This window comes from Columba livia, chromosome 10 (genome assembly GCF_036013475.1).
Source record: "Columba livia isolate bColLiv1 breed racing homer chromosome 10, bColLiv1.pat.W.v2, whole genome shotgun sequence".
Classification (NCBI taxonomy): Eukaryota; Metazoa; Chordata; class Aves; order Columbiformes; family Columbidae; genus Columba; species Columba livia.
The window spans coordinates 19345684-19364101 of NC_088611.1; the positions used below are offsets into that span (position 1 = coordinate 19345684).

The window sequence follows — 18418 nt, forward strand, 5'->3', positions numbered from 1 at the left end:
CAGCTCAGCAAGGGAGGGACCAATCCTGGTGAAATTGTTGCAGGTGCTTAAGCCATTTCTGGGGTGTTTCAGAATGGAGGCTGTCATGCCACTGGGATAGAAAAATGACCAAAGAGGCTTTTTCTAGGCTCTCTTTTAGTAGCAAACTGGACGGCATAGCCTAAGAAACACAACTGGGCTTTGGCAAAGAAATCACCATAGTGTGTTGCATAGCTTTGGAACAGAAGGCTGACACATGTGACACTGACTCTGTGCCTGCATTTATCGCTAGCCAAGCATAACCACTTTCTATGCATGGGTAATAGCAGGTCCTTCCTCACAAAGTTATTCCAGGGTTTTGGCATTTGTAAAATGTTCTTGTATCTTCTCATGTGGAGAGTCATGAATGAATGAGATACCATCTTGGAGGGAGGGAGGCAGGGCTGCATTGTTTGATGCTCACAGGACTCTGAGTAGCAGTTGTGGCTGCAGGTTTAGCTGTGCTGATAGTTGGCAAAGACTTGGGTACCTGTTCACACCAAAAAGCTCAAAAGACGTTCAGCTTGGTGATATATGCCTGACTGCTGCTTGTAAAGTGCTTGGCTATTTACCATGAGACTAACCTAGTATAGAAATAGGAAAACAAGAAGATCCAGCAAACTCAATGCCATTTGAAACCCAAACTGTTAGTTCAGACTGTGAGCAGAAGCAGCGAGGCAGCTGTTGTCAGTTTGCATAACTCGTTCCATATGCCAGCAAGTGAGGAAGCGGAGGAGCACATGTTGCAGGGAGAGGCCCACAAATCACTTTGGTCCAGCCCTCCATGAGCTTCAGAGGTGCATTTTTTTTAATAGGCTTTTTCCATTACGCCATCACACCTGCCTCTGTAAAGTTAGTTGGTCTTTCAGTCGCTATGTCTCTGATAATATCTTCCAAGGAACACATGCCAGAACAACATGAGAACCTTTATGATTGTGACCAGAGACCGTCTGGGATGTTTTCAGAGCAGTTTAAATAGCCCTTTGAGATGGAAAATGCTCAATACACAAACACCCAGTCATTGAGAGCATGAAGTGAAGCAGGGAGGAGGAAGGCACTGTTGATGCTGGTTGAATAAGTCCATTTCCCTCCCCAGTGTGTTGTAAGGGCCAGGCCATGCTGTGTTAAGTTCTGGGTCCTACCAAAATGTCTCAGTCAAAACCACCGGTGCATCTGTAAAGTCTGGAGTACTATGTGCCACCTGATGCAGCACCATCTCCTGTGGAATACCCTTTTGCCAGTGAAGATTTTCAATTCTTTAAAAATCAACTCTGCTCCTTCCCAGTTCTGGGTAGTGGAGATACCAACTGGGTTACAGCTTGTTTATGGGCTCTGTGTGGGGGAATGTGGCAGAACTGGAATGAAGAGACTGAAGTCCATTCATCCTACCAGGAGTCTTTCTGTGGGATTTCATAAGGTTTGATAGACTCCAGTGCTCTGTGTCTGCATTATTTAAGAAGGAATTAATTGCCTGAAACAACAAGGAGTGGAGGTGGGAGATCCAGTACAGCAACTAAGTCTTGTCATACAACCCATCTGTCTGAAATGATTTCAGGTGGTAAAGTGCCCTGACAAAACAGCAGCTATTTACACCCAGAAGTGGTTGCATTTCCGTGCTGACTAAAGCTGCGTGTAAAGCGTGCACCTCTTTGTGTGAGAGCCCTTGCTTCATGGAACATATCATCGCATCAGTGCCATCTCATCCAGGTAGCCCGAGGCTCCCGTAATGTCATTTTGAAAAATGCAAACTTTGAGCCTGCTTCATCTCCCAGATTACCTGCAAAATCTGCATTACAACCCGCTGGCTTTGGCCCCAACACAGAGACCAGATGGAGAGCTTTGTTGAAGAAGCATTTTTATATCAAAAGGGTTGGCATCGTCCCCATTGCTTCAAGGTGTTTCTCATGCTTCTGAGTCATGTTTATTTTCTTCTAGTGCTGCACGTCTACTTATTTTTTAATTCCTTTGCTTCCAAAGGTCACTTCAAGGTTATGCCCCTACTGAATGGAAAAAGCACCTAATGGAAACACATGTAAGCTTGCACGAAAGAAACCCTGGATCTTAACTGGCTTATATATGCAAGAGAGCATTTGTTCCTACAGAGCAGACCAGCTGCTCAGCAATTCTGCTAGCTTGTCACCAAAAGTTCCTATTACCTCTTGTTTTAGGTGAAGGCGTGAGGTGTCTGTCGCAAGTATGATACAGCTTGCACACAGGAGTTTCCCCCTTGCCCTGCTGTTTGATTTGTACCCTAAAGCCAGAAATTTTGTAACTTTTAGTCTTGCTTAGTTGGAGGCGGAATTGGAGACTTGCTCATCTTCAAATGTAACTTGCTTTGAATCCTGCTGGTTTTCCAATGACATCATCTAGCAGTGGGTTTCAGGGGTTAATTATGGATTTCTGCGGTGGAGTGAGGTGGTTGTGTGGGGAATATCTTGGTTCATGTGGTTTTTCTGCTAACGTAACTCAGCCTGAGGGAGAGCCCTGCTGCCTTTCTTCCAGACTTGGTACAATATGATTTTGGCAACCTGTGAAGCCAGGGACATTTAATTCAAAATTTGTTTTCCTTGCCAGATATGAAATACCTTTCTCCTCTGATCTGTGTTGTCTTCATTGTCATGATCCCCCTCTGGGTTGCTATCGCCAAGCAAAGTCCTTCCCTTGCCGAAGTCCTGAAGTCTGGATGGCAGCCGGTCATTGTTGCAATGAGCATCAGCAGGTAAACTGAGGAACTGCTCCTGAGCCCACACGCGTGTGCACGCTGCAGAGAGACAACTCGCTCCTTTAGAAACCCATCAAAAGCGAGACTGGAAGGGCCAGCAGAAAGGTATTTTTCCAGAGCTTCTCAGCTCGTGGTGGGCCTGCAATAGGCTGTGAGATAGCAGATAAAGAGCCCCCAAAATGACTGGAAATGCAAGTCTGTCATCATTTTAAGTCTCACTCGCACATCCATGCACTGTGTGGGTGCAAGCCAGGAAACCAAAAAGGGAGATGAAGACCATTACAAATAGTTAAACACCAACCCCATTTTTATCCAGCTCTAAAGGCAGAAGACCAGTGAATGTAGAGCCAGGTAGTTCATTCCACCTGCACTTCATCTTTCAGACCTAACTGAGATCTGGGATAAAATTAAAGAAACTGCTAAGACCAGTATAGAAATGTAGCAAAACTTTTGGGGAGGATGATAAAGTTTCCTTGGATATTTTCAGTTTCACTTAAGGGTGGGCAAAGAGGCCTCCCTGATCTCATTATGCCAATAACAAAAACTGTAATGTGATCTGTTTGTGAAAACCAAGCTGTAAAAGGAGTAAATGGGGAACAGTGTAGCTCTGGTGATGGGGAAGAAGCAGCAACTCATTTCAGTGTGCTGTTTGCACAGTGTAGGAATTGCCCTGGGAAGGGAGGTTGATCCTCGTTGCCTGTTCTTTTTTTAACAGCATCGGTGGGCTCATCTTGGACAAAACTGTAACTGATCCAAACTTCGAAGGCATGGCCGTTTTCACACCTGTGATTAACGGTAGGTTGGGCAGGGGGGTTATATACATGCTTTTATTTATACCTCCCCTCCTCCCCAAGGGTTATGGTATCCACTGTTGCCCCTGCACAGAGGTTTGTGTTCAAGTCCCTGCTTCCATCATGAGTGGAAGTGAAGCTACTGGTCCCCATTACATCCCTACTTGTATCTTGAAGTGTCTTTGGAGCAAAATAGCAGGCAGGGCTGAAAAATACTGGCAGAGCTGTGGGAAAGGTTAACAGCATCTGATAGTTGTCTCTGAGAGCTACGTTGACACCTTTCGTTTCGTAACATCAAGCCTACTAAGGATGTCACAATAAATCTGTTTTCCCTGTCTCTCTCCACTCAGCAATTTGAGCTGTGCAATCATCCTCTATGCAGATTGATGATAAATTTATTAAGATTATAGGTGTGTGTATATATATTAAAAGATTATATATAAGCGTTTTTAATATGTATATCAGTATCTCATGTGTGTATGTTTGTATTTGTTTGAAACCTCACAGTACTTTATACACACACACCAGTACAAACTGCTGGGGATCCTGGCGTCATTGAAGATCCACTGGGTTATTTTTCTGCTATTTCAATATTCTTGCAGGCCAGGCTCATTCCAGGGGAAGCCCACGATCCTAGGGCAGGCTTGGCCTGACGCTACCCTCAAAACGTGGTGTCCTCTTGCATTGTCAGAGGGTGTCACCCAGCTGTCACCTTACCGGATCTGCATAAAGGCAGCCACCTTGCTGACAGACTCTTTCCAGCACGGTTACTCAATGGGCCTGATTAGGAGAGTACGTCAACAGCAATTGAGTTGAGCAATGATTGACCCAGACTTCGCTGTGTGGGGGCAGGTGACCGGTTTGGCAGAGCTGGTGGCAGTTTCACAGTGCTCTGGGTCTTCACTTGGCAGGTGTAGGGGAGTCCTGCAGAGTGGCAGCGCATGATTCAGAAAGCTCTTATTTGACCTGCGTTGAGTTAGTCTTAATAGAATACTTTCACTTTGATTCTGCTCTGGTGAATCTCACATGTAATGATGGAGCGTTTCCTTCTTCAAGGAAGGGAAAACATGAGAAGCCTGTAGGATGTGCCTTGCAGTTACCTTTTCTGTGGCATTTCTACTCTCAGGGTAGTGGAGATTGGGTCCATAGATCGTCATCCCTCTGTTTTCTGCTGAAAAACATAGCTGCTTTTTCATGTTTGCTAGAATTAATCAGTTTGGAAGGAATTAATTGCCTTTTAATTATCTGACATATTTGGGCTCTGATTCATTCTCACATGATTCCTTTTCATTTAACGAGCGTGTTAGGTGCCTTCAGACAGACATATAATCACTCTCTGTGATGTTTGTTGTCTTTTAAACAATAATGTCTCTCTGGGTGAGTAAATCCAAGAAGTGGCCATGAGCAGCATCTCCCGTTGCCTCTGGTGCTTTCCCCAGGTGTTACTCCCAGACTGTGTCAAACCGGGTGCAGTTACATCATCTGCAGAGGCCACGTGGCATTTACAGCTGGCGCTGGGAAGCAAGGGAACATATTTCCTATAAAGCAGTCAGAAGGAGACAATCACTAGAGCCTTCCTTTTATGAGCTGTTCCTGCCAAGCGAACAGCACGTCATCACCATGACATGTGGGATCAGGTTTTCTCTTCTTCTCACTGCTGCTCCCGATGAGCTTGTAAGCAAATGCAGATGGACTCACCTTGGGCTGGGTTTTAGGCTGATGTTTCCTGCTACAGTGAAGGTTTTTTACAGGTTTACTCTGTTTTGTCCTCACAGGTGTTGGAGGGAATCTGGTCGCCATCCAGGCCAGCCGTATTTCCACATTCCTGCACTTCTGGAGCATGCCTGGAGTTTTGCCGTACAAGATGAGGCAGAATTGGCCCAACCCATGCACCACATTCTTCTCATCAGGTAGACCTTGAACCCTTGGTGTCCATGTCTCAAGGCCTGTCATCACAGATAGCTCCTTTATCAAGCCTGGTTGACGAAGGACTAGGTGGGTTTTAAAGCCAGAACTCCCTTTCCCCCTTACAGGGAAGATGCTCAGATTGGAGAGGAAGCATCTTTGCAGTGGGCAGCTTGAAAAATAAGCTTGTGGTGTAGTTGCTCACTGGTGTGCAAAGAAACTGGCCTTCAGGGAGCACTAAAGAAAGTAATTGAAAAAGAATCTCAGATCTGATCTAATAGAAAGTCATTTTAACCATTGCCAGCCTAGAGCCATCACCTGTGGACAGAGGAGTGAACCTTGCTGAAAATCAGCAGTACCTCCATCTTCTGCAATGGATAAAGCTAAGCATCTACAAAACTGTGTTTGGGCCTGTTTTCTTTTTAGAGTCCATATTCCTCTTGATTTTCCCTGCTAGGCTGGGAGTTACTGCTAAAGCAAACTAAAAACTGGGAAGGTGGGTTGCAGCAAGGCAGAGCAGAAGCAGTGGGAGGCAGAGAGCAGCTGAGAGGGGTGTTTGGAAGAAGAGTGGGTCAGCGTGGAGCTCGTCTTTGGCACACAGTTTCAGTGCTAGGCAAAGCTGCTGAGTTGATGACTGCAGATGCTCCAGATTGCTGCGTGATCTAGAAAAGGCGTTAGCAATGTGGTTGGTGGGAGGGGACAGCCCCAAATCTATGTACCAGCATGAAAATACGCAGCTGTATCCTGTCATCCCCACACCATCTGCAGCTGCTGTCATCGCTGTTTCTGTCCTCCACAGAGGTGAATTCCAAGTCAGCCCGAGTCCTGTTCCTCCTGGTTGTCCCAGGGCACCTGGTGTTCCTCTACACCATCCATCTGCTGCAGGGGGGCCACACGTCTCTGTCCTTCACCTTTGTGATGTTCTATCTGACTGCTGCTTTGCTGCAGGTAAACCCCGAACTCTCATCCAAAAGGAATCTCACAGATAACATGAAAACAAAGCAGTCCTCAGGCTAAACAGGAGTCATGGTAAAACTTCTAGCAGCTGCCCACATTTCCGGTCATTTCAGGCATGCTTCCTACCCAGCATCATGTATCTTCTGTGGGTCCAGTCCTACTTCACCCAAATTACCAGGGTCTGGTTTCCCACATTGAGCATGGCTGCTGTTAAGGGTGAGTGAGGGGTCAGGTGAGATGAAGAAGTTATCATGATCCGCTGAGCAGCAATATGTGTGCAGAGACACACTTAGCAAGGAGATCTCTCTTGCTGTCTCTCTTGTTTTAAAGTGTTCACTCCTTGAGTCCCTAAACCCCAAGTATTTCTAGACTGTCACTGGTTGTCCCAGTAAGGTGCAAGTGAGAGGCAGTGAAACCCAGCCAGCAGGTTTCCTCACTCATTTTGAAAACCAGTTTCACATATCGTGCTAAAGACCCAGGGATCCCTCTCAGCAGGGTCGTATGGGTCAAAAGCAAAGGGAGAACCCAGGCCTGAGAAGTTAATCTTCAAAAGTAAAAGTTCTGGGTAGACAATGGGCAGTTCATCCCATTTTTTCTGCCTGTTCCCCTTTCACTGATTTGCCTGCCCTGTAAAGTTTGTTGTCTCACCCAGAAATGCATGCGGCTGTTGCTTGAACTCCCAGAGGCTCTAAGTTCACTTGCCCTTTTAAATCAGTGATTCATTAATTTGAGGGTGAGGTAGCTGACTTCTTCCTTTGCCTTACAAGCAGCCTCGTGTCTGCGGGTGAATTCCTTGCATGTGTAAACAATCGGCTTTTCTCGACCTTTGCACAACCCTGAGCCCAGCAGCACAGTCATAGTTGTAAAGGAAAACATTTCTTCTTCTCTGTATGCACAGAGGTAACTCCTCAACCAGAGCCAAGCATGAAAATGCGCAGAATAAATGACAATGTAAAGAGCAGAATCCCAGCAACACCGCTGACCCTGAAAGTTTCCCATGGAGGCCAGCAAAGGAGAATATGCTCAGCCTGGTTCTTTCTTCCTCTCCATTATACTTTGTAAAGAAAGACAGAAAGAAAGAGAGGGGGAAGTTAGGGTCAGCTGGAGGAAGCCCAAAGAGAAAGATCAGAGGCCTAGAAAACATGACCTAGGAGGAATGATTGAATGGACTGGGGTTAGCTAGTCCAAAGAAGAGAGGCTTGAGAAAAATCTGGTTAACAGCCTTTAAAGGACCAAGTTTCTGTAGGGAGGGACAGAATAACATTTTCTCCGTGGTTGCTAGGGATGAAACATGAAATCGGGGGTTTCAAATGGCAGAAGGTAGATTTATATAAGTTCTTGGGAAAAACAAGAGCAGAAGAAAACCAAACGAACGAACAAACAAAAAACCCAAAGCCGTGGGATTGATTGCTTAGAGTGTGGCATCTCCATCTTTTGGGGGTGGATTAGCAAAGGTTAAACAAACAACCTTCAGGAAAGATGTGGGCATAATTTGATCCTGTATCGAGGCAGAGGAATGGTCTATATAAAACCTGTTGAGTTTCCATGCAGTTTTAGTTTCTGCAATTCTGTTATTTAATTTATGTCCTACATCTCTCCTCCTCCCTCTTCCCCCCACGCAACTTGCAGTTTTCACCTTTAGAAATGCTGCCTCTGGCTTTGGTTCCTGTTGTGCTGCCATCTCCTATGGAGGGACCACAGATGTGGGGTGCAAACTCTTCATTCTTAATTCAATTAACTAGACAGTCTTTAATCTTTAACCGAAGTATTTTTTCCTCCATCTGTTTATCAGAATCGGGAATGAAATAGGAATGAAAAGAAATCACAACAAAGATTTAAAAACTGTTGAGATGAAAAAAAAAGAAATTATTTTGTCTTTTTTTTATATGTCAGTGCTGCTTGGGATAACTTTGATGTAAAAACTGCCTCAAACTCCAGTTGTCCACTGAGACTTTTAGGAAAAGCGAAGTAGATGTGATCTGAATTTCTAATGGAAAAGAAAGAAGGATAAAGAGAAAAAAATCTGGCTACCAGCTTATCCCGTGGGGCCGCCTGCATATTCACAGCAGCCCTGTTTCTGCTGGAGTGAATGGGTGTGCTCCCATTCATGGAGTGGCAAGTGGGAACTGTAGCTTGGAGAGATGCTTTTGGTGCAGCCGGGGTCTCATTTTGTGCTGTGTGGTGCTGGTCGGCAGTCCAGGTGTGGTGCCCAAGCGTGTGGCCGTGGCACCATGGGCGATGCAGCGCCTGAGAGTCTGAACCAGCTACACCCATCCCAGCAGCTCCATCCTGAAGAGAAACAGTGATTTCTCTTTGTTGTTTTCTTGCCTCTGCCCAGGTGGGAATCCTGCTCTACGTGGCTGATCTAATTGTGCGCCTGATGTGGAGGAAGGCGCTGGACCCCGATAATTTCTCCATCCCCTACCTCACTGCCCTGGGCGACCTCCTGGGCACCGGATTCCTTGCCGTCTGTTTCCGCCTGGTCTGGCTCGTCCACGGCGCAGACATGAACCTGGGCAACTGAGAGACCAAGTGCTGCTCTGCATCATTCGTGCGACACGGTGCTTTCCTCTGGGACAACGGGGTACCCTCGTGATGAGTGCTGGGTCACCTGGCTGGATTAGGCCCCCCTTGTTGCCCCTGCACCCTCTCTCTCCTCTCCATTGTGCCTTACAGCTGGGCTCACCCGCTCCAAGGAATCAGCACCCACAGACTTGCACCCTCGCAAGTCAGCAAGCCGGTTTTAAGCAGTGCCCGCTGCTCACACCTGTGCCCGACAAACAAGGCGTTAAGGAGCATTTGGGCTATTTGTAATGAATGAGCATTTTGATGGGTTTCAAGCACCAACAGCCTGCGAGGCTGCTCCAAAGCCGAGGTCACTGCATCCGATCCTGCAAGTGGATGTCACAACCTCTCCATTGGACTCTGACTTTCCATCAGGAGAAGTTCTTTATTCACCCCCTTTTCTCTCCTGTCACATCCCTGCACGAGGGGGGCAACCAGGTCTTTAAACTTGTCTCATCTCCATCGCTCAGACAACTCAGGATCTGACGCAGTGAGCTCCTCGCTGGCTTGTGCCCAGCAGGAGGTTATCTAGGGATACCACCCACCTGTGCTGGCAGCATCACTGCTGTCTGACCAACAGGCTGGATTGATTGCATTTTCGGCATAGGAAGGTTTGTTTTTACGGTTTATGGAATGTCCAGTAGCTAAAATGTTTATAGAAACAACACGCACAAATAAAGTGGTTAAAAAAAAAAAGGTAATGCTGTGGATTTGGGGTGTTTTTTTCTTGCCATGGCTCTGCCTGTTTCTAGTATGAGCTTGTCAGGTAGAACTTCTTGCTCACTTCTTTCTCACTCATTTGTGGTTGGACAGGACAGTTTTAACAGGGCTTCAGGAAAATCAGTGTTTCCTAACCAGGAGCAGCGTTCTGCAGCCCATATGTTTCAGGTTAGCATTAAAGCCCCTACCTTCTCCCACAGTTGCCACCCACTAATTAACAATTGCTCTGCAATGAGTCTACGATCTTCATGTGTGCATAAGGACTGTGCTGGGCTGGGTGAGGGTTTGGCGTGAGGATTTGGCAAACAGTTCCTTAGGTCCTCACTCCAAGGTGGCTATTCCGTGCTACCAGGAACAGGTTAAGGAGGCTTGTGGGGCTGAAAGCAGCCAGTTCTCACTGAAATCAAAGAAGCAGGGTTCTCCAGATAAGATGCCGAAGAATCAGGAGTTGAGGACACTGTTAAATGCTTAAATTAGAGCTGTGTTGGGTGCCTGTTGGCCTTGGGTGTTTCTCTGCTCCTGGTGCTGCTCCGATCTCCCAGAGCTGCTGCAAAGCTGAGGCCCCTGCGCAGGATTGACATGTGGCTGAAGGTCCCTACCAAGAAAAGTTGGGCCACCAGGCTTGGGGAAAAACCCTCCCTGAAAAAAAAAATGAGCTGTCACCTTCCTCCTCTCCAAGCCTGCTCCTCTCTTCCTTTTCTGTTACGACAGATAAATTATCTCATGCTGGCTGAGCCGAAGAGGATGCGCACCTCAGCTTCTTAGTGGGGAGATTTCAGCATTCGAAGCACACGCTCCCCCTCGTCTTGGGCCCTTTTTTATCTCTCGCTGCAGCCCGTGTGCTCTCAGCTCCGCTGGGCTGCGCCGCCCTCGGCCCCGAGCACCCGCGGGGGATTACTGCAGCAGCAGCAGCTGAGGGGGCTGGTGGGGAAAGCAAAGCAAACGTCTGATTGCTGGTCCCAGTTTGAGAGGGGGCTGCATTAGGAGATACATAAGTATATATTTGAATAACTTGAGCTTAGCGTTTTATTTTGTAAACCTTTATTAGCGCCAGTTTGGCGCTGGCTCCTGCAGTCCTGGCACATAACTCCTGGAAAATAACTCCTCCGGCCTCAAGACTGTCTTTTCTCCTCCTCGCTGCATGTCCTCACTGTGCTGGAGATGTCCTCTCTGGACCTTGGTGCTTTTGCTGCTGGTGTGAATCAGGTAAGGCTGGTCCTAAGGTAAGGCTGGTCCTAAGGCAAGGCTGGTCCTAAGGCCAAGCTGCTGAGGTTACTCCAGCCCTGCGCAGGGTCCCAGACATGTGAAACTCTCTTTTTTTTTCTTTTTTTAATGGCTTCAGCATCAGCTCCGAGTGTCCAACCCTCAGTTGCTCCTCTGCCATGTGATTGCGACAAAACCCAAGCACTGTTGCTTCCTTTCGTCGGGGGATTTCTGGGCAGAGTTTGGCTTGTTCTCCTTGTTGCTACTGACAGAGTACACGGATGGGAACAGGTAATGGATGCCATCTGTGTCCTACTTGTGGGACCCAGCTTGGCCAGGGTGACCTGTGCTGTAGCTCACCCATGCTGGGTTTGGGGGATCCCCCCTTGCAGGAGGTGTTGGGGCTGTGAGCTGATGTGGGGAGGTCACACGGGGCACAGAGGGACGTGCTGTTCTCCAGGGTACCCCATGGTGGGCAGCCACGCGTCAGCCTCCTGCCCATGAACTTAGTGCAGGGAACGCACTTAAGACTGAAAATTGCTTCCAGGCTCGAGAGAAATGATATAACCAAAGGAAATGGTTTCAATAAAAGGGGATTTTTTTTTAAGGGCAGTGAAAGGCTAGTTATTTGGCTTTCAGCCTGTTTACTGTTTCCTCCTTTCTTTCCCTGTGCAAGAAAAAGGGCCTTTGCTAACAAAGGTTATATGCGATCCTGGAGCATGGTTTGGATCAGTGTTACTGTAACTCCACCTGAACCTGCTTCTCCAATGAAGCCGTCCCAGTGGTGGCACTGAGCTCAGTCCTCATCGCAGCAAGGTAAGAATCACAGAATAGTTAGGGTTGGGAGGGACCTTCCCAGCTCCCCCAGTGCCCCCCCTGCCATGAGCAGGGACATCTTCACCAGCTCAGGTTGCTCAGAGCCCCATCCAGCCTGGCCTGGGATGTCTCCAGGGATGGGGCATCCACCACCTCTCTGGGCAACATGGACCAGCATTTCAGCAACCTCAGTGTAAAAAAATTTCTCTATGTCTAGCCTGAGAAGCCACCAAGTTGTCCAGGCATCATTCCCCTCCTGCAATGGGAGGAGGGTCAGTCAGGGGCTCCCTCATTCCTGGATGCAGAGGAGTGTTTCTCTGCAAGCAAAGAAGGGGCTGTCACCAGCCACAGGGAGAGATGGGAGCAGATTGTTCTCAGGAACAGTCAAAGCATTTATTTCCCTCCCCTCTATCTTCTCTTCACTGCCTCCATCCTAATACAGTATTTTTCCAGAAACTCTTACTTTGTGTGAGATGCAGCATCCTTACCAGGGACAAGTGAAGTGCCAGCCAGCAAATACAAGCAAGTCTGAAAAGCCTCCTTCAAGCGAGAATTGCTTCCAAGACATACTTGAAAACACTTACATATTTTTTTTTTCCCTTCAGTGAAAGTCTATTTAATCCTCCAGCTGGTAAACAACCCAATCTGCAGCGCACAGCAAGCTCTGGAAGGAAACCTCCTTATTGCTGAAGCTCAGTTTTCTTCCACTGGAAGGAGAAAGTCAACAGCTTCACATGGGCCACCAGGGATGGGGCCAGCAGCTCCGTAGTGTGAAATACCCGCAGCAAAGTGCCCGAAGGCTGGAGCCAGCAGAGCTGTTGGTGGAACTCACAGGAAGGGACAGGCTCAGTTTTAGCCACGTTGGACTGTGGCAAAGCTCAACGCTGCAGGAAGGGAAGATGCCACCTCTTGTCTGGGAATGCACACATGTTTGTGTAAATATGATGTTGCACACACGCGAGCATATGTAGACCTGCATAAACCAAATGGCTATTAAGTATTACAGTTATATACAAATATAATCACTCTATTAAACATATAATATGTAAGTATAAAACACTGTTTAATCATTCTTGCAATGAATGCTTTATACATCTATATTACATATAATGCATGTATTATCACCTGTATTTCAATTATTTGCAATATTTCTATTTTATACATGATAATATAAGAATTATTTATGTTGTATATGTGGGCACACATGCACATATAAAAGTAAGACTGTTCTTATTTGCTTTTTGTGTCCCTGGAGCTGTGATGGCTCCACAGCAGCTCCCCAGCCTTGCACTGAACCCCAGGGCTGATCTGGTTCCCTCAGAGCTGCCTGTCCCCAAGCCCTGGAGCCTGAGAACAGGATGGGACCCCTGTGGTACCAGAAGCCTCCAATGGGACTGGAAACACTCGGCAACTCAGAAGTCTGAATGCTACTTCATATGGCAACAGTCACGGTTTGTTCATTTATTTATTTAGTTAGTTTCTTTTGTTTATTTTAATAGCACTTGACTGAGGGGGGTGAGGAAGGGAGGGTTTAAATAGAGTTTGCAAGGTTATTCCTTCCCTGAGGCTGGGCCGCGTGCAATCGTCACGTCTAACTTGGATTTTTCCATTTGTCTTTAGGCTCCTGTTGCCGAGCTGGGGTGACCCTGCAGAAATACCAACTTGGGGTTGTTTTGGCAGTGTAAGGCTTGTATTTAAGGGCACCAAAAGAAGTCCATGCACAGGTAGCAATGTCCCTGCTGTCCTTGAGGTTTATCCCTTTGTTCTTTCTCCAGGTGACAGCAGCCGTGCTCGTTCCGGGTAGGTTGGTTGGTCCTCTCTTCACCTCGTTGGTCACAGGGCTGCTCGAGAAGAGTCGTCACCTCTGCTCATCATCAAACCTTGGCCAAAACGCAGCGCAGGACATGGTAAGTGGCCCCGCAGGGCAGCTGCACCAAATCCCCATTGCCACTAAGAAACAGGGCTGTGTTTTGGTCCTATTTAGGATCCAGGTAGTGCATTCATGCCCTTCATCACCAGACACCATCTTCCTGCTGGAAACAGTCCCAGTGGGGCGCTCGAGCATGTCCGAGGGGATGGCACCCTGTGCCCTCCTTTTGGGGGGATGTCCCCGGGCATCTTTTCAAGCCCTTGTTGCCCATCAGGCGCTACCGCATTCCCAGTCCCAAATAGAGGAGCAACCCAAATCTAATTACATTTTAGAGGTAGCCTAGGTTACCTTGATTTTTTTTTCCTCTAGCAAGAAAAAGGGATGCAGTGGAACAGTTTAAAAAAGGAAAACAACCAACCAACCCCCCCACACACGCACACCAAAAAAAAGCAACCAGGAGCACTTGAAGTCATAGAGGAAATTAAAATGCCTGTAGTTAGGATCAGCAGTCACACGGTGTCCTCATAACTCCGTTTTGCTCCAGTCCTGCGGCGGTTTTTGGTCCCGCTGCTCTTGGCCCAGGCAAAGCGCTGCCAGGCCCCGAAAGCTCCAGCCCAGGCTGAAGGCAGTAGCTTCAAAAATACAAAGTGGCCATTTTCTGTTTGCATGGGCAGGTTTTGCTTCAGAAAGCGGTTATTTAGGCAGGGAGAAAGCCAAGGGTATGACCTAAATGGGTTGGATTGTGGCTGGTGGATTTTTATTATTATATTTTTTTTTAGAAAAATCCCAAAGGTGGGTATTTCCAAAGGTCCTATGTGACCCAGAAGACACCCTGTTATAGTCCAAATCCCAGCAGACCCTGGCTTTGCTGTTTGGGCCATTGGCTCAGGTCTGATGGGGATGTTGGTTGACAGCCGTGACGACTGGGATCGTCTCCCAATTGCCACCATGGCAGGAAAGGTTAGAAACCAGTTGGCTAAAGGACAAAGCCCAGAGCGTGCCATTCTTTTGCTTTCACAAAGAGAGTGCAAAGGGGCTCCTGGCCAGCCAGATATTGCCTAAACATCCACAGGCAATGGTTAAAGAGTCTGTGTATTTCTCCTTGCAACTCACTGTGCCATCAGCTTTAAGAGCTACCTGCAGTGAGCGGTACTTAGGAAAAGAAATCCATCCAAAAAAAATCCATCCCTTTGTCTCTCTGAATCTGACCCCAAATTATGATTCATGACCAAAAGCAATGAAAAGAGCTTGTGGTGACTCGAACAATGATTTTTTCCAAGCAGAGGCAATGCTAAGCAGGCAATGCGAAACTCCTGAGAAAGTGGGAGGAATGCACTCCAAGCCTGAACACTACCAATGAAATTTGTTCATATAATCTGTCTTTGTGCTTTTGAGTTTCAGCTAGACGGGGAGATACTAACACAGCACTAGAAAGGCCATTTCTGCGAGATCTCCCGTCGAGATTGGGAGAATCAGTCAGACTGCCAGGATCACCAGCAATTTTATTTACTTTTCTTTTTGTTCATGGCTTTGCTAAACCCAATCTCCAAACAGAGCAACCAAGGAGAAGTGTCAGCGTAGAGGTGCTGAGGAGAGGCAGAGAGGAAAAAGGTTAAGATATAACAGCCGAAAGCTGTTAGATGAAAACATTCTTTTTAAAGGAGCCTGAGAGCACTGGGGTTTTTATAAAAACTCCCATTGTATTGCACTAATAAGTCAAGTGTTTGCAGCCGAGCCAGCAGATACACTCTACAGCAAATTCTATTACTAGTGTGTTTATTTACAAAGGCAGCCGCTGAGCCAAAGCTGAACAGAGAAGAGGAAAGACTGAAATATGGTTTTTAAAAAAAATACAGCTCCTTGGACTGGTTTTAATTTAAAATCCTAGGGCTGGATTTGTCATTTTCTTTTGTGTTTTGCCCCCTCCTCCCCTATTCTTCTTCAAGGAATTAATTGTCCAGAGCCAGCCAGCCAAAGGGAAATTTTCCTCTAGGTGTCTCTGTCCCTATTTTTATTCTCATTTTTCTCTCCCGCACACACATTCTCTTCTTCTCTGTTCTTCCCAGTCCAGCATCACCTTTTCCTCACCACACTGACCTCGCACGTCCCAGCACAGTGCTCACCCAAGTGCTTTACAACCCCAACGTGCCCCAGGACCTTTCTCTGTTCCCCAGTGCGACGTGAGAGGCACCGGCAGAGCAGCACGAGGTGCTGGGACAACGAGCCAGCGCTGCCTCTGGGTCCTGCCAGCCAGAACACTGTGAGGACGTGATTTTAACTGCGCAGTCACCTATATACAGCTTTGCAAAACCAATTACCACCCTGTCTTAAAATCCAGGAGGTGTGGGGCCTGGATTTATTGGATTTGAGCAGAAATTCAGAGATGTGCAGGCACCTGCACTGCCTGCTCTGCTGTTGTAGTTCAGCAGAAAGCTCTGTGTCTATCAGCTCATACCTCCTCTCTCTCTTTGGAGTATTTTGCATCCCAACCACGAGCATGTGGGAAGAGAGGAACAAAAAAGCCCTCCAGGCTTTGTCGGGAGAAATGCACGGTCACAGTAATACCACCACTGCCTTCCATAGTGATGGGGAAGGAGGCACAAGAACAAGGTGAAAAGAAAAGAGGTGAGCAATTTTAAACAAAACCAAAATCTTCCATTAAATTAATTATTGCTTTATTTCTGGTTCTATGCAAGTCTCTGACATGCTCCACTCTGCCCCCCAACACACCACAGCCACCCCCAAACAGCCCCATAAGGAGGAGAAAGACCTGAAGGGATCCTGCCCGAAAAAAAGAGCCTTTAGATTTGGATCTACAGAGGCGTCTCTTAGCTAAAAGAAAGTCCGTAGCTAAGGCAAGCCCTCCTGCCCAGCAGTGTCCAGTCCCACCACCCTCCCCTGTAGATATTGAAGGGTGGGAGGGAAAGGGAAGGAAAAGCTCCATCCCCAGTGTGTTGAGGTGTCCTCCCTCCAGACCGTGCATGACCAAGGCATCAGCATGTGGAGCAAAATGTAATGGGGAAGGCATAGGGGAGAAGTCAACCAAGAGATTAGCACAGGGTGGGAGGAGAGGAATTGTGGCAAGAAGAGAGTTACCCAGCTCTCTCGCGCCTCTCCCCCCAGCCCCTGTCTCATCGGATGCGGAGGTACGAGGGGATGGAGTAATTGAAGAGTAAGTAGTCCATTTTGTATAAATTAAAAAGTCTCCTTTGGTAGAAGGGGCTAATGTCCTGGAAGAACTGGGCCGTCATGTCGTCTGTCGTCCTGGTGGTCTTGGATGAAGATGGGAACTTGACGCTTGTGTCAGCCCCAACCAACTGGAGGATGTAGTTCGCATCTTCAGCCAAGGTCTCGTACTTGCCCACCACGTCGTAGTGGACGATGCAGGGGTGGCAGAGCGAGTGCACCCGCTCCCAGTGCTCGTTGAAGGGCTCCTCCCGCTGAGTCCGTGGATCCAACAGGTAGTAGACGAACTCCTCGAAGCGCACGTCGTCCCCGCGCTCCAGGGCCTTGTCGCTGGGCTCCTGCCGGTGCCGCCGGATGATCTTGGTCCCGTAGCGCTTGTGGAAGGCCGTGTTGTAGCTGCGGGTGAACTTGTTGCGGTACGCTGAGACCAGGCGCTCGAAGGGCTCCCGCACAAAGATGAACTTGAGGTAGCTGCGCAGGCGGTGGTTGATCTCGGGGATGCTGTACTCGGAGAGGGTGCGCAGGTTGGATGAGACGTGAGCCTCGTTGGCGGGGATTTCCAGTGGGTCCCGGTACTTGCCTTGCCCCGTCAGGACCATCATCACCCGCTTCCAGTTAGTGCAGGCCACTTTGGGCACGTAGCAGTAGAGCAGCCCATGCGTGTCATCCACCACCAAGTGCCGCAAGTCATCCGGCCGCAGAAGACGCCGCTTGCGGGTGTAACGGTTGCAGATGTTGCTCAACAGCTCCCGTCTCTGCTGGTGAACCGCCTGCAGTGACGACTGCTCAAACTGGGGAGACAGAGAGGAAAAAAGACATAGTTACCATCTTGCCCACGCTGATTGTGGCCTATAAACAACACTTGGTCCACAACTGTCCCTATCCCCTTCTCTTTCCTGGGTTTGGCACTCACGCAAGTGAGATTTTTTAGTCAGTTCACTGACTTTGAACTCAACTTTTGTGCATTTAATCCTTGGACCTGCTGAGGGAAAAAAAACACAGAACAAAATGTGATAAGGAGCCAGATGATAAGCCAAGTCAAAGGGGATAAGGGAAGAACAGGAGCTGTAGAGGGGGTCAGTAACCAAATATTTGTTATAACACCCACACACACTGAGCTAAAGGTCTCCCTTACACCAGCCCTACCCAAGAGCTCTGGGTTTCTTCTCTTGAGGGATTTTTTTTTTTCCAAACACCGCAGTCTGATGCCTCAGCTCTGGTCTCAGTCTCCTTTGCCCACGGGGAGGTCCTTTTTCTTTATCTCTTTTGATCCTTGTGCCAAGGCCTGGCAGCTGCTGCATTGGCTTCCTAGGAGCCCAGAGTCCCCTGACCCTTACCGCAGCTGAACCCCGCCTCCAGATTTGGGGATGTGACCTTTTCTGTCACGGCTTTCATCAGAAATCCCAAAATGTCATTAAAACATCTGGGGAAGGAACCCATTTCCAGGAACTCAGAAGGGGAAGGTCCCTTCCTCCTCCTGCCCACTCAGTTCCTCACGAGGGTTGGTTGGGAGGTTTCGTGTTCAGCCCTGAGGTCACTGCTGGGAATCTCCAACAGCCTCATCCAGCCCACAACCACTGAAGACTTCACCGCCTCTTTGTTAACCTGGGAGAGCTCTGACCCCACGGAGCTGTTGCTCCAACCTGGTGCAATGACCTCCGTGTC

The 18418-nt window shown here is 48.0% G+C and overlaps 2 protein-coding genes across 13 annotated transcripts in view; one reads left to right on the plus strand and one right to left on the minus strand.

Moving 5' to 3' along the window:
- The window catches only part of SLC41A3 (solute carrier family 41 member 3), a 52204-nt gene extending 35961 nt beyond the window's left edge, over window positions 1–16243 (plus strand). For 7 of the 8 annotated variants that reach the window (XM_065075636.1, XM_065075637.1, XM_065075642.1 and 4 more), the window contains 5 exons: window positions 2593–2737; window positions 3456–3535; window positions 5307–5441; window positions 6236–6384; window positions 8732–9620. In XM_065075636.1, coding sequence (XP_064931708.1) covers window positions 2593–2737; window positions 3456–3535; window positions 5307–5441; window positions 6236–6384; window positions 8732–8917 — 695 coding nt within the window. In that variant the 3' untranslated portion in view covers window positions 8918–9620. Of the gene's footprint in view, window positions 1–2592; window positions 2738–3455; window positions 3536–5306; window positions 5442–6235; window positions 6385–8731; window positions 10885–11020; window positions 11173–11557; window positions 11698–12302; window positions 12743–12952; window positions 13149–13317; window positions 13379–13472; window positions 13605–15633 lie in introns of those variants that run through there. The other variant, XR_010475143.1, reaches the window with a different exon arrangement.
- CHST13 (carbohydrate sulfotransferase 13) overlaps window positions 16226–18418 on the minus strand; it is a 58199-nt gene continuing 56006 nt past the window's right edge. For all 5 annotated transcript variants that reach the window (XM_065075644.1, XM_065075645.1, XM_005507530.3 and 2 more), the window contains one exon: window positions 16226–17544. In XM_065075644.1, the coding sequence (XP_064931716.1) occupies window positions 16699–17544 (846 nt within the window). In that variant the 3' untranslated portion in view covers window positions 16226–16698. The remainder of the gene's footprint in view (window positions 17545–18418) is intronic.